At 57.8% G+C, this 14,777-nt stretch overlaps 1 protein-coding gene across 2 annotated transcripts; it reads left to right on the top strand.

The window, feature by feature from the left end:
- Positions 1 to 4,082: 4,082 nt before the first annotated feature.
- On the top strand, positions 4,083 to 7,701 carry PIM1 (Pim-1 proto-oncogene, serine/threonine kinase). Of its 2 annotated transcripts, XM_058855712.1 has the most exons (6): positions 4,095 to 4,246; positions 4,337 to 4,443; positions 4,533 to 4,583; positions 4,914 to 5,280; positions 5,889 to 6,065; positions 6,307 to 7,701. In XM_058855712.1, exons 1-6 carry the CDS (start codon positions 4,165 to 4,167, stop codon positions 6,456 to 6,458), a joined length of 936 nt encoding a protein of 311 aa, XP_058711695.1. In that variant the 5' UTR covers positions 4,095 to 4,164; the 3' UTR covers positions 6,459 to 7,701. The 2 variants fall into 2 exon arrangements, with proteins under 2 accessions (XP_058711694.1, XP_058711695.1); XM_058855711.1 differs by having other exon boundaries at positions 4,083 to 4,443.
- Positions 7,702 to 14,777: the final 7,076 nt, after the last annotated feature.

Below are 14,777 nucleotides of genomic sequence, written 5' to 3'. Positions count from 1 at the left end.
CCTGTTGCTCTCAGCAGGAGGGTTTGCTTGTAAACAGCAGCCCCTGGGTAACACTTCTAATCCCTCTCTTTGGCTATTATTCATCCCCAGCTAACCTTAAAGCCTCCCCCTTTTTCTCTGCGAGGCACCCCCAGAGCAGAGGAAATTCCTCAGCCCTGACGTGATGTGAAACACGAGCGGCTCGGCCCCAGCCGCCCCCTTCCCTGCCCCAACGTACCCGGGCCATTTCCCAACCCAGGTTTCCCTGTAGCATCCCACTCCACCCCCCCCCCCCTTTTTTTTTTTCTTTTTTTCCCTCTCTTTCTTTCCCCAACCACCCTTTTCTGCTTTAGACATTGTAACCCGAGAGGCTGGAAATGCAGCTCCTTTCATCTTCCATTTCCCACATCCTGAGAGTCTGGGGAGAAGGAGCCCACCCAGATGATGGAATCCCAAATATGCGGCTCCTTCCACCTCCCCATCCCCTCCGCCGCCCCCCGTGAGGCTCTATTCCCAAAGCAGATTAGCCATGCTGCCGCCTCCCCGCACACCTCGCCCCAAAAAGCCCGCGAAAAAGCCAACATACAAAAAAAAATTACAATTATTAAGAAGAAATCCCCACTGCTGCTCCTGCCAAGAATCAGGATAAGTCTCAGCATCTCCTGCCCCGCTCTCAGGTCCCATCACTCTCCTAAACCGGTGGGAATTGGCACCCAAAATCCTGGCTGCAGGCTGAAAGGGGTTTTGGGGAGCTGCAGCACCCCAGCCAGGACCTTTCTCCTCCCTGTGCTCAGGTGATTCCAGCCCCAGGATGTGGCGTGTGGCTCCCAAGCTGCGTTGTGGTCCCAGGGTGGGGACCCTGAGGATGAGGAGGGGAGGGAAAGCAGCACCTGTGGCTGCACGGGCTCCCAGCATTCATGATCCAAACTCACGGGATCCCAGCCCTCCTCCCTCTCCGGGGGACACTGTGTACCCCAGGATCAGTCTCATCCTGCAGGGGTGTCCCTCACTCGCACTGCCGAGACACTGAGGCACGCACACACGTTTCATGCATTTCAAATGTGAGTCCCCAGAGCACCTTACTGGGGCTGTAGGGGTGACTTCGAGCTGGGGGTGTCCCACAAGTGGCACTGCCTGGGCCGTGCCACCAGGGATTGAGCACTGCCTGGAGGTGGAACTTCCTCGCTTTCCGACTCTCCTCACCTCTCCTGGCTCCCACTGCCAGGCTGGGACAAGCCCAAGGGTGGGCAAAGGGCTTTGTGCCCTCCTCATGTGAGAGTGGGCATCGCTGAGACGCCTCAGATCCCTCTCGTCAGGTTCTATCAGGGGCGGTGGAGAGAGCCGGGCGCCCGTCAGAGGATCAGGAAGAGATGAGGAAGGTTTCGGGCTCCCCCCGGGGACCCGCAGGTCGGTGCCGTGATTCGCCCCACGCCCTGGGCCAGCCGGTTCCGCGGGCAACCGAGCCCGAGCCGAGGGAGCCACGGGCAGACTCAGCCAAGGTCACGCAATGACTCAAAGCTCCTGGTGGAAAACCACAGCCCTTCTGTGTCACGGCGTTAATGGCCCCGCATCCTCCCTGCCCCAGCCACGGCGGGGGATGCTCGTGGGGCTGCCACGGGCCCGGCGTGGCATTGACCTTGCTGTTTTGTTCCAGGACATCGGCGCAAACCTGAATTATAACTCCTCACCCCAGGCGTTCCTGGGGAGCAAATCGCCTCTCTCCCTGCTGGGTATCGCCCTGGCCCTCCCCGTTTTCACCTATTTGCTAATTGTGCTGGCGGGGAAGGCGAGGGGGAGGAAATACAAAAAGTAAACTGCGAAAGCAACACTGCAGCTCCAAGGGCCCAGCACAGCAATCAAGCGATAAAGCAGTAATTAAGCCTGATTATCATGCAAGGCAGCCCCGGTTAGACTGGAATGCCGCTGAAGAGCCTGAAAGCTGCCGGGATTGTTTGCAGGGCTCAGAACTGATCTTTTGATGTCTGGTGGGAGCTCCTCTCCCCCAGACCTGCCATCAGCTCCATATGCCAAGCCAGGGTCCTGTTTCTCCCCAGGCATGGTCCTCTGAGTTTTCCCTCCTTGCAAGCTCAGCGGAGTCTCCTCTGGGCTGCAAACTGCTCCCCGCGGGCTCACGACAAGAACTGGGGCTGCCCCAGGGATGGACAGGGACAGACCTGGCCGGGACAGGACCCGCAGGACATCCCCGGGTCCATGCAAGGGCAAGGTGTGCTTGGATGTGGGCTGCTGTGCTGCACGCACCATCCCTGGCGGCTTTCATCCCAGGGGAGGAGGGCTGGGGAAAGAAGTGATCCCTAGGGATGAGGGTAAAGTGGGTGAGAGCAACAGGATGGGGTTTATTTCATTTTAGTTTGAATGTCTGACACATCTCGATGGCCTGGCCTGGGCTGGCAGGGAAAGGTGAGTATGTGGAATGGGCTGAGGGGAAAAGGTGACTCCTAGCCCGGGTTTGGGGTCACTTTGGGAACAGGAATGCATCTGGGTGGGTTAACCTGGAAAGAGACGGATCTGGCCGGGAAGTGTGGCCAGTCCCAGCTCCCCGCGGCCAGGGCACGGAGCAGTGAGCTCCCCTCGCCTCCGAGGTGAGGTTTCCCCCAGTGCAGAGGGGACCCAAGCCCTGGGCGCCAGCAGGAAGAGACGGCCGCTGACTCAGTGCCGGGGTAAACGAGCAGCTGGGCAGGTTTACGCACGAGGATGATTTTGGCCCCAGATCATCCCGGTTGCAAGGCACGCTGCTCCCTCCGACGCTAATGAGCAGGTTTGGGCAGAGCTGCTTCTCCCGAGGAGTCAGGGACAGGCAGCCCCCGGGAAAGCCCGGCCGCTCCGGGCCAGCTCTGTTTGTCAACAGGTTTCCAGGGCAGCCCCTTCGGTGCCTTTCATCATCCTGGCAAAGAATTTGATAATGAGTTCGGGGCCAAATGCTAAGTCACCTCATCCCACGGCTGAGCACCGACTGGCAGAACCAGTTGTCCCAAATATGCCCAGGCGTCGGGTGGGAATAAGGCAGGAGAAAGGCGCTGCCTGCCCCTCTGCCCCACTCTCAGCTTGCATCACGTCCAATTGCAACAACAATATATTAAAAAATATTTTTAACAATTATATATTTTAAACAAAGAGAAATGGAGGCGCTGCGTCAGATTCTCCACACTTATCCCTAAATAAAAATGTCACTTTCTGGGTAAAACGGAAGGTAGATTTTCCAGTTTTTGGTTGTCTCAGCCCTTGAAAGAGGATGTGTCACATTCTGGGTAAATCTAAAAGCGGCAGCGGTCGTGGCGAGTCCTTCCCAGCCGGTGCAAGGGCTGGGCTGCAGCTCCAAACCCCAGTTTGGGGGTGCATCTTTGGTTGTATTTAATCCTTTTTCTTAACACTAAAAGGGATAGGATCTCACCAGCATTTCCAGTAAACTCCATCCGATTTCAAGCAAATCATCCCACAAGTATGTGTGGGATGCCAGGAACTCCTCGGTCTTGCCTAGGAGCGGGAGCCCAGATGGGCTTTGTCTGGAATAATTCAGCTCCCAGTGGCTGGAGCTCTTTGCTCCAAATGCTAATAGAGTGAGTAATCAGAGATCTCCATCCAGTAAATTATTTATCTTATCTCTGGAACTCGGGGAATCATCTCAGCCAGCGACTTCTGTGGAAAAAAAAAGAAGAGGGGGGAAAAAACCTAAAAAATATGGATGTTAGTCAAGAGTCCCCAGCTGGAACGGCCACATGGTCACTTTTACTGGAAAGGGGAAAAGTTCAGGGGCTGTTTGGCCCGTGATGAAGCAAGAGCGGGGTGAGCGCCGGGGGAGCGGCGGTTCCCGGGAAGCGCCGGGAGCAGGAGCGCGGGGATCCGGGCGGGGGGCCCGGCCCGGCGGCGGGACCCGCGCGCGCCGCGCACAGCCCGCTCCCCATTGGCCGCCGGGCGCGGGGGGCGTGGCCCCGGCCCACAGCCCCGCCCCCCGGGGCGGCCGGGCCCGCCCCCGGCCCCTGCGGCTCGCGGGGCCGGCAGGGGCCGCGCGCCACACGCGGCCGGGCCTCGCGCGGAGCGGCCGCTCGCGCCCGCACCCCGCCCCGCGCGCGCCGCCCTCACAGCCCTGCCCCGCGCGGACCCGCAGGCCCCGCCACCGGCCCCGCCACCGGCCCCGCCACCGGCCCCGCCACCGGCCCCGCCACCGGCATGCTGCTCTCCAAAATCACCTCGCTGGCGCATCTCCGCTCCGGGACCGCCGCGGAGCTGCACCCCGCCAAGCTACAACCAGGTCAGGGACGCCCGGCCCGGGGATGCCCGTCCCGGCTCGGGGCCGGCCGGGGCAGCGGGCGGAGCGCTGACGGGCGGGTCTCGTCCACAGGGAAGGAGAAGGAGCCGCTGGAGCAGCTGTACCGGGTGGGCCCGTTGCTGGGGAGCGGCGGCTTCGGCAGCGTTTACTCGGGGATCCGCCTCTCGGACGGCGCCCCGGTAAGTGGCGGGGCCGGCGGCGGGCGGAGGAGGAGGGGGCTCGGCGGGGCGGGCACCGAGCTCATCCCGCCGTTCCCCTTGGCTCGCAGGTGGCGATTAAACGCGTGGCCCGGGACCGCATCTCGCAGTGGGGCGAGCTGGTGAGTGAGCGGGGCCGGCGGGAGAACCCGGGGCGTGACGGGCGGGGATGAGCCGAGACGCGGGAGGGTGGAAACCGGGACAGCGCGGGGGGAGCGGTGTGGGGTCACCGGGGGACGCGGGGCATCCCGGGCCGGGGAATGCTTAGCGCCGATGGGAGCGGGCAGGAGGACACCGGGCTGCCCAGGACCGGTGGGAGCGAGCAGGGAGACACCGGAGTGTCCCCTTGGCGGGGGGATGCCCAGGACCGGTGGGTGCGGTAAGGGGACACCAGAGCGTGCCGCGCGCCAGGGTAGCTCAGCCCCGCTGATGGCAGCGTGGTTCCCCCGCAGCCCAGCGGCAGCCGTGTGCCTCTGGAGATCGTGCTTCTGAACAAGGTGGGCTCCGGCTTCCACGGCGTCATCCAGCTCCTGGACTGGTTCGAGCTCCCGGACAGCTTCGTGGTGGTGATGGAGCGTCCGGAGCCGTCGCAGGACCTCTTTGACTTCATCACGGAGAGGGGGTTCCTGCCGGAGGAGATGGCGCGGGGGCTGTTCCGCCAGGTGCTGGAGGCCGTGCGGCACTGCAACAACTGCGGCGTCCTGCACCGCGACATCAAGGACGAGAACATCCTGCTGGACCTGGCCACGGGCGAGCTCAAGCTCATCGACTTCGGCTCCGGCACCTTCCTCAAGGACACGCTCTACACGCAGTTTGACGGTGAGCCCAGAGCCGGGTGACGCTCCCGGTGCCGGGCATTGCGCGCCCGGGCCGGGCTCCGGAGGTTTCCCCGTGGCGGGGGGGACGGCATGAATTCTGCAGCCGCTGCCAAGTTGCTGTTTGGCACGGGGAGGATGTTGTGAAACGGGAGCCGGCTCCCGGCCCTGCTGACAGCCTCCGTCACCCAGCCTGGCTCGGGCTGGGGCGGGGGAAGTCAGTGTGATAAAAACACCCCGGGGAGGGGGAGAGCAGAGGGGGGTTTGCAAAACCCGAGCACTGGCCGGTTTGGTTTGAAGGTGCGGAAGGGCTGGGGCTGCTCCGCTCCCCTTGTTTGCCTTGGTTTATAATTTTATTATTTTTTTTTTTGCAATTGCGGGGAGGGGAAGGCGTGGTTTTTCCCCACCCGTGGGTGGGTTTTTTTCCTCGCTTGTAACGGCCGGGCCTTCCCCGGGCCCTGCTGCCCTCTTCTGGCACCGGCGCCTTCCTTTTACAACCCAAAGTTTGTAAACAACAGTCACGTGCTGGCGGGAAGGCGGGCGGGTCACGCCGGGTGCCAGCGTCGCCAGGGATGCTGGGGCGAGGGACTGATGAGCTCCTGTGTCCCGCAGGAACGCGGGTGTACAGCCCCCCGGAGTGGATCCGCTTCCACCGCTACCACGGCCACTCAGCCACCATCTGGTCCCTGGGCGTCCTGCTCTACAACATGGTGTGTGGGGACGTCCCCTTCGAGCAGGACGAGGACATCATCCGGGGACAGCTCTTCTTCCGACGGCGCATCTCTCTCGGTGGGTACCCGGCTGCGGGACGTGGGTGGGATAAGGGGCTGTGGGAGGCAGCAGCTCCCAGGGAGCTCCGGAGGGGCTTCATCTCCCACGGGTGGCTGGAGGAGGTGGCTACCACCCTGCTCCCCTCCCAGCCAGAGGGTTCACAGGGAGGGCTGGGCACAGCTCAGACCCTGCAGATGGTGGCACAGGGTGCACAGGAACCTGCTCGGACTGACCGGTGCTTGCTGGTTTCTCTCCCCAGAGTGCCAACACCTCATCAAGTGGTGTTTGTCCATGCGCCCCTCGGACAGACCGTCGTTGGAAGACATTTTCAACCATTCTTGGCTGCAGGACATTCACCTGGAACCAGCTGAGATCCACCTGCACAGTTTGATCCAGGAGCCTGACAAGTAACAGCCCCATGCAGCTCCTGGTCATAAGAAGCAAAGAAAACCAGACTTTTTCATCTTGACCATAGCACTGAGCAGGGATCCTGAGATGTTCTCAGATGGGAACGTGCATATCTTGTCCTGGAGCTGGGCTGGGGACCTGCTCTTCCAAGTTCTGGTAGCCACTATCCAAGCCAGCTGTCCTCAACTCCATCTGAATGACCTTGTCTCTTCTGAGATTTTATCAGTAATTTTTTTTGGACTCGTTTTGGAGGCTCTCAAGTGTCATCTTGACCTGCTGAATTGGATGGCAGGAGGATTGGAGACCTGATTGCAAGAAAAGCTTCAGTGGGGGAAAACTGTGGGGAGGGCAGAGCCTGTGGCCAAGTGGCTGTCCCTTCTCTCTGTCCCTATGCTCATGTGCCTTCTGTTTGATCTGAGCTGTGCTGGAGGAAAGAGTTGACTTTTCCTACAGTGCTGCTTTTCTGATACTCACCTGGGCCTATAGTTCCTTTTCCCTTTTCAAAAAGGAAATGGGTCAGAAGATGCTTGGGAACCAAGTGGGTTATGCCTCGCCTCCTGTGCCTCCATCCCACATGGGTTTTCTGGGATTCTTTGCTTCTCTGTGCCCTCACGAATGCACAAACAATGCAAATCAACAGCTGTAAATGTGTACATAGTTCTACAGGAGCAAAGCTTGATGTACAGTTGTGAATAGTGATAACCTTTTGCCTTTTTTTCTCATTTCCAGTTTTTGTTTTTAATTTATTTTCATGAATTTGTTGTTTGTTTGTTTGTTTTTTTAAAGGAAGAGTTCTAGCCGCTAGAATAACTTATTTATTTATTTATAATTCATGTGGGTTTCCAGCCCATGCCTTGCTTCTACAGCTGCTGATCCCCCGGTTTTCCATTCGGGTCTTCCCTCTGTTTCTGTCCTTTGTCCATCCCCGGGCCTGTTGTGTTTCTGTCAGATGTCTGGTGGAGGTGTGGGGTGGCTGCTTCTCCCCAGCTGTCTGTGTACATAGTTCTGGGTGCTGTTCTTTCCTTGCCACGTGCAGATCTCAGTTTGCAGATGAATTTGGGTTTTCTCCACGGGTGTCTTGTTGGGGGCTGGGGAGGGGGGAGCTGGCCCGGGCTGTCCGCACTGTCCAGTCCGTACCTGTAACCAAGTGTGTAGCCGGCGGGTTTTGTTAATAGTTGATATTGTACAGGGGAATTGAGAAATCTTATTTTTTTTATGCGGTTTTAAATAAAAACAAAACACTTGGTGTGATGGAGACATTCCTTGGTTGCGGGGTGGGATGGATGGGAGGGTATGCTGTGAGTTGTGGGGTACCAGTGACCACATCATTGGCTACTCCAGGGACGTTGTCTCCAGCCAGGCTTTACTCCAAAGATCCCACCCCAGCACAAACCGGGACCAGCAAGTCAAAAGCACCAGGGGGACAGCCGGATCCATCCCTCCACGGGGTGTTTCCAGAGCTGACTGCTCCTGGCAGCTCTCCTGGGAGAGATCAAAGAGGTGCTGATCCCTTTTCGTTCCCATTCATCCGCAGGCTGGTGCGGAGCATGTGCTGGAGCTGGGGAGTAAACAAACATCAAAGCGACCTTACGAAACGCAGGATGTTGTCAGCCAAATTCAGTTTTGGTAGGGCAGATCCTGTTGCTCCGGCTCTGTTGGGTGTTGCATGCCAGGGGCTGGTGGGTGCAGGAAGCTGCCAGCGGGCTGTCCCCACCTCCAGCTCAGCCAACGCAGAGGAAGCTGATCTTCGGATTACGAGAAGTCGGTCGCTATCAGTCAGCAGCGGTCGAGTTTTTTACCCTCCAAACTGTCAAACCCCATTTCCAGCTCTGTGGCACTTCAGGGATGTTTGTTTGTGTGTTTTCTTATCTTGGTGGTTTTTTTTTTTTTTAAATTGGTTTACATGTGTTGAATTTTGGAGCCCTGTTTCTGCATGACCTGGAGCAGCTGCTGCTGTGCGTGCACAGGCCTGTGTCTGTTCCAGGGAAGGGGCAGCTTTCCCTTTCAATAGGTGACTTTGCAAATCCCCAGGCCAGATCTGACACAACAGGGCCCTTCTTTCCTTAGCTTGCTCCAGGGCTTTTTCCTTAATATCCCTGTGTCCAGTGAGTCCCTCTCCCCAGCTCAGCCCGGGCTCTCCTGTCCTGCTTTCCAAGCCCTGGGGCTGCTAGGAGGGAATGGGGGGTCCTGGAGCCACATCCCAGCTTCATGGAGTGACCTGGTATCACATCTGTGTCTCTGCTTTGGTGAAGGAAGTGTTAAGTTGGTTTGTTTGTTTTGCTTTTTTCTATTTCACTCAGCTGCATCTTTCATCTCCTTGGGGCTGCTCGAAGCAGGAAGCGCAGCTCCAAGCGCCGTCAAAGTTTAGGCCTATTTTGAGATGTGGTTTCATCTACCCTCCTCTCTCTCTTTCCCCCTCAAGATCATCCGGGAAGCTGCTCTTACACGAACACAAACATCCCCACCACACCTCCTGCTACCCCATGGAGCCCCTGAGCCCCTCTTGTGGCCACTGTCCCCCCCAGCAGTCCCAAAACACTATCTCAGGCTGAGCCCGGCCCACCCTTCCCGTAAGTGCTCGCGACTGTTGCGGTGTTTCTTAGAAAACTGAACAGAAAGGTCGAGCAGGTCCCATGTGGAGCTGGGGGCTGATAGTCCCTTGGCTTCCGCCTGTGTCTGGTGATTTTGTCACCCCCAGGCTTGTGCTGCAGGCGCGGGACAGAGCCAGCGTGTCCCCAGCAGGATCCCGCTGAGCCGGGGGACTGTCATGTCCAAGGGTTGGGTGTTGGACTGGTGTGTGTTTGATCCTCAGTGCCCCAGCATTCCTGAGCAGTAATACATACACAAGTCTGACTGCCACCAGATTTGTGTCCCAATGTCCTTTTCTCTGGAAAAGGATCAGTGCATGTTTGATTCTCTGAGCACCAGCCTTCCTGAGCAGTAGCACCTTCATGAGAACAAGAGCCACCAGATTAATGTCCCAGGTCTCTGCCACAGGGAAGGGATCATGGCAGATGTGATGGAGTTGCCTGTTCTCCCTTCCAGGCTGCCCATCACCATCGTACTCAGGGCCTGGAGGAAAGAAGAGCCCTTTTCACCCCTCATTTTTCCTCAGAGGGGATATTTCCTGCACTTTGGGGCCATCAGATATGACAGGAGAGGATGAAAACACGGGAGTTATCCACTGGGAGGTGTCTCAGAGGCAGCACTGCTGTCCCGCCTCCCTTTCACAAATTTTACTTGCTCTCCTGTGTCAGGACACCCACAATTTCTGCACCCACAATGCAGAAATTGGAAAAAAAACCAACGAAGCAAGACCAGGAGGAGATTTTGGGCTGTTGGAACTCCAGTTCTGGAAGCACTGGAATCTCACAGTTGACTGAGGTCTTTCAAAGGGCCAGCACTCATCACACCTGTGCCTTTCTGTGCACATCCATGCCCAGCTCAGGTGCTTGGTGATGCAGGAAGGACCAGCCAGGGGAGCCTGGAGCCGCAGCAAAATGGACATTTATGTTTTACACATCCCTTTCTGGGAATGGGAGATGAGGAACAGCCAAACTTCTGCCACGGCTGGAGAAAGGCAGATGAGCACCAAGGAGAAAAGTCACCTGGGGAGCAGAGCCCGGGCTCACCACAGGGACCTGAAGAGCCAGAAACTCGGAGGTGGCACCTCATCACCTCCCTATCCTAAGGAAAACATCCAGCTGCCCCCAGGCACTGTCTCAAACCCTTTGGCTTTCTTGGCACAGTGAGTCACAGGAGCTATTTTTGACTCCTGCCTTAGGTCGAGGTGAATTATCAGCAAACCATGTGTCCCACGGCTCCCCGGGAATGAACCCTTGTGGAAATCAGTCTCTGAGCACAGCGGCCTGTGTGGCAACAGCATCATCTCCATGCGGGGAAACCGAGGCACAGTGACCCAACTCGCTGGAGACCTTTTGTGGTGGAGGTTCAGCTCACCTGCTTTCCCCTGCCCTCTTTCCTCAGGCTGGGATTTGCTGCAGGAGCTCCCAGCTCTAATCCCCCGATGTCCCCAAGTCCCCTGGGCAGGGGATTGAATCCTGCAGGAGACCAAAGCCCTGCCCCCTCTCAGTGTGAAACCGGGGTGAAACCTGTCCCTTCCCAGGCTTCCTGTGACACTCCCCACCCTGCTGGGACAGTGAGGGGGGCCAGGTGCTGGTTTCAGGCACCTGGAGCCCCACTCAAGACCAGAGTCTCGTGTTTTGGGGTTTACAGTGACTGTTCCAAGAGCAGATCCGCGCTAACCCTGCCTCCGTGACACATCGAAACTGCATCACTGAGCCTGCGAGTTGGTGGGGGTTTTAAAGAGGAAAAAACACTTTATTCACCATAAAAAACCCCAAACCAACCGCAAAACCTTTCCAGCATGTAAAGTTGAGTCAAATTTAGCAGCTTCAGCTAGAGAAACATATTTTGAAAGCTGTAATGGAAGTGTTTCTTTCATCCCTTTCCAAGCTTTTGGCCCCCTACCTCCAGGGTAATATTTTTGTGTCCTTGCTCACTGGGTTTATTACAGTTAGGAGGGGGTTAAACAACCCCAAAAATGAAACAGCAGCTCCTGTTACAAACTGCAACAGCCACTTCAGCGGCCCTCAAATACCACAGAGGCACGTGTGTGTGAATACGAGGGGCAAGCGGGTGTCGGGATGGAGATCTCACCCGCTGAGAAAGCTGTGAGAGAAACAGAAGCGGCAAAATGTCACTTCAGGTCACCCAAATTCTCCATCTTTGTCCCTGAAATGGGCAGGCAGGGCTGGGGCCCTCAGCATCAGAAGCAGCCCCAAGGGAATCCAGCCGTGCTCTGCCAAGCGTGCAGCACGGATGTGCCGTGGCAGCCCCAGTCTCAGTGCCAGGCTACTCCGCGGAGTAGATTGCTCCCTGTAGAATTCCCACACTCGCAGGGGAGCACACACATCCCAGGTATGTGTAGATCCCCCACAAAGCACACGGATTTGGCTCCATTTGGTCCAGTTTGGCTCCTGCCCTCGTTAATCAACGCCTGACATAATCAAGGTCCAACTGTGAATGCCAAGGACTTGGATTTCACCCTCCAGGGTGGGTCTTCCCACCTTTTGGGAGCGGAGCAGGATGTGGGCAGAGCACACAATGAGCCCCCCACCCTCGGCAGGGCGCAGGGGTCACTCCTCTGTTGCTCTAGCAGGGTGTTTCCAAACAAAACCTTGATAAAGGCAGTAAGTGAAGCAGGAGAAGATGATGTGTGAATTGCCATGGAAAAGCGGGAGGGGAAACTCCGGGAAGGATCCAGCCCTCGGGCTGGGGAGGAACAACAAAGCCAACCCAGCCTGCCGGCAAGGAGGGGACGGCAGGACCCAAAGGAGCTCTGCGGGGATTCACAGATGCTAAAAGTGATCTTCGGACAGTCCGTGCTCCCGCGGGGGATGGGTCCCATTTCCCAGAGTTTGCAGCCGTGCTATGGGATGAGGGGATTTGTGATAACATTGTTGGATGTGTTATATGTGATAAATATCCCAGGGTTTTGAACTCCGGGTGGAAGGAGCGGCGTCTCCACCCAGCTCCTTCCTGGAAACTTCGTTAGTCCAACACAGCCCCTCTGATCAGGAGGGCAGTGCTCTCCCTGCAGCTGGGTACCCTCAAATGTGCTATTTTTGCCAGCTCTGAAGTTTCCTTTCTCTGCTTCAGCTTCGGGATGGGAAAAGGAACCGATTCTTCTCTCTCGAGTTTCATTGTCGTTCAGAATCGAAAGCTGCTGGAGATGCTGGGCTCGTTGTCAGAGAGCCAGGGCTCGCTCTGTCCCCCGAAATATCTCCCCGTACCCTGGGAGCAGGTGAGGGAAGGAGCAAAAAGCGCTGGCTCGGGGAAAGCCGGCAGGTCCCGGTACCGGTGCTGAGGCGTCAGGACGAGCCCGTGCCGCCCTCTGCTGTCAGTCCCAGCCTTCCCAAACGGGCGGGTTTGAAGAAAATCCCCTCATTTTAAATATTTCTTCCTTTTATAAAAATGCTTTCAACCCTCCCGTGTCCTGAAAGGCTTCTTCTCTCCTAGGGCTTGGTCGACTTGGCCACGGGCAAGGTGAACTCGGTGTTCAAGTAAGGACTGGGCTCAGTGCTTTCGTCTAGTTGTCAAGGTGGGGAACAAAGGCTGGACTGGATGATCTCAGAGGTCTTTTCCAGCCTAAATAAATCTGTGGTTGAATTCAGTTGTGGCACATTCCTCTAGACCAAAAGTGCAGGTGAGGCCACCATGCTCTGGAGGTTCCCCTTGGCTGGGGCAATGGGATTAATTCTACATCCACTGCCAAGTTACTGCTTGGCAAGAGATGGATGTTGTGAAACAGGAGCTCCTGGCTCTGCTGACAGCCTCCGTCACCTCCACTGGCTGTGGTGGGGGCTGGAGTTGGGGCCAGTGTGACAAAAACACCCTTGATGGGGCAGCAGAGGCAGCTTCAGAACCTGGGCTATGTCTGGTTTCATTTGCAAGCACAAAGGGCTTGGGCTGCTCCTCTTCCCCTGCTTGCCCTGGCTCATGATTGGGGATTTTGGCCAGTGAAGGGGAGGATAAACACAGGTTTTTCCCCACACATGGGTGGGTTTTTTACCTCACTTGTAACGGCCGGGCCTTCCCCAGGGCTGCACTGCCCTTTTCCAGCACTGAGCTTCATTTCACACTCCAAAGTTTGTAACCAAGACCCAGGGGCAGGAGAGAAAGCAGCAGGTCCTGCCATGTGCCCCTGGGAAACTCCTGCATCCCCAGGGATGCCCAGGTGAGGATCTGGAGCGGCAGCATCTGCCTGATGAGCTCCTGTGTCCCGCAGGAACGCGGGTGTACAGCCCCCCGGAGTGGATCCGCTTCCACCGCTACCACGGCCACTCAGCCACCATCTGGTCCCTGGGCGTCCTGCTCTACAACATGGTGTGTGGGGACGTCCCCTTCGAGCAGGACGAGGACATCATCCGGGGACAGCTCTTCTTCCAACGGCGCATCTCTCTCGGTGGGTACCCGGCTGCGGGACGTGGGTGGGATAAGGGGCTGTGGGAGGCAGCAGCTCCCAGGGAGCTCTGGAGGGGCTTCATCTCCCACGGGTGGCTGGAGGAGGTGGCTGCCACCCTGCTCCCCTCCCAGCCAGAGGGTTCACAGGGAGGGCTGGGCACAGCTCAGACCCTGCAGATGGTGGCACAGGGTGCACAGGAACCTGCTTGGACTGACCGGTGCTTGCTGGTTTCTCTCCCCAGAGTGCCAACACCTCATCAAGTGGTGTTTGTCCATGTAAAATAAATTAATAAATGAAATGAATAAATAGAAACAAATTTTGTGTGCACCAGAGTGGATTTTTTAATAATTTTTTTTAATTTCAGAATGGTTTGGGTGGAAAGACACCTTAAGTTCATCCTGTTCCACCCCCTCCCATGGGCAGGGACACTTTCCCTCATCCCAGGCTGCTCCAAATCCTGTCCAGCCTGGCCTTGGACACTCCCCGGGATCCAGGGGCAGCCACAGCTTCTCTGGGCACCCTGTGCCAGGGCTCCACCACCCTCACAAGGAAGAGTTCCTTCCCAATATCCCATCCATCCCTGCCCTCAGGCAGTGGGAAGCCATTCCCTGTGTCCTGTCACTCCTGGCCCTTATCCAAAGTCCCTCTCCAGCTCTCTTGGAGCCTCTTTAGGCTGTCAGGTATCCCCGGAACCTTCCCTTCTCCAGGCTGAACATTCCCATCCTGGCTCCAGAGCAGACGGGCTCGATTTTTACCTTTCCCTGGGCGGTTTCCCCGTCACGGCCCCCGCCCCGAGCCAAGATGGCGCCGCCGGGGGCGCTGAGGCGGCCGGGGGGCTCCGCCTGCAGCACCCACCGCACTCACTGGGCGGCGCCAGCGGGAGCCGGGCTGGGCCCTCCTAGTGCGCATGCGGTCATTGCGTGTGTAGAAAAAACTACATCTCCCGGCATGCATCGCGAACCACGCCGGGTCACCCGGCAGCCTGGAGACGACAGACTACAGTTCCCGGCATGCTCCAGGGAAGAAGGCGTGAGCACGTGACTCCAGGCTCCGCTGCTTTCTGACCCTGCGCGGACACCGTCCTGCCAAACGAACCCGGAAATGCCGCCGAGTCCCGCGTGGGTCCCACATGGCGCCGCTCGGCCCCGCCGCCCTCCCCTCACACCCCCGGGCGATCGGGCCCGGACACCGCGCCCGACCTTCCCGGTGAGCCCCTAGTGCCCTTTCCACCCTTCTCCCATCCCTTCTACCTCGGTGTAATAGCAGCCCGGCGCCGTTGGGCCGTTCCGCTGCTGCGTTGACTCACGGCGGCCCCGGTACGGCAGCACCGGCCC

This window comes from Poecile atricapillus, chromosome 23, assembly GCF_030490865.1.
Source record: "Poecile atricapillus isolate bPoeAtr1 chromosome 23, bPoeAtr1.hap1, whole genome shotgun sequence".
Taxonomy (NCBI): Eukaryota; Metazoa; Chordata; class Aves; order Passeriformes; family Paridae; genus Poecile; species Poecile atricapillus.
The sequence above is the reverse complement of the archived record's forward strand: the minus strand, read 5'-3'. Positions and strand labels throughout refer to the sequence as shown.

Excerpts from the sequence above, each read along its gene's own strand:
- PIM1 (XM_058855711.1), top strand. The coding sequence starts at position 4,165 with ATGCTGCTCTCCAAAATCACCTCGCTGGCGCATCTCCGCTCCGGGACC. Across the intron at positions 4,444-4,532 it reads GCCTCTCGGACGGCGCCCCG|GTGGCGATTAAACGCGTGGC; the intron begins GTAAGTGGCGGG and ends CTTGGCTCGCAG. Across the intron at positions 4,584-4,913 it reads TCTCGCAGTGGGGCGAGCTG|CCCAGCGGCAGCCGTGTGCC; the intron begins GTGAGTGAGCGG and ends GTTCCCCCGCAG.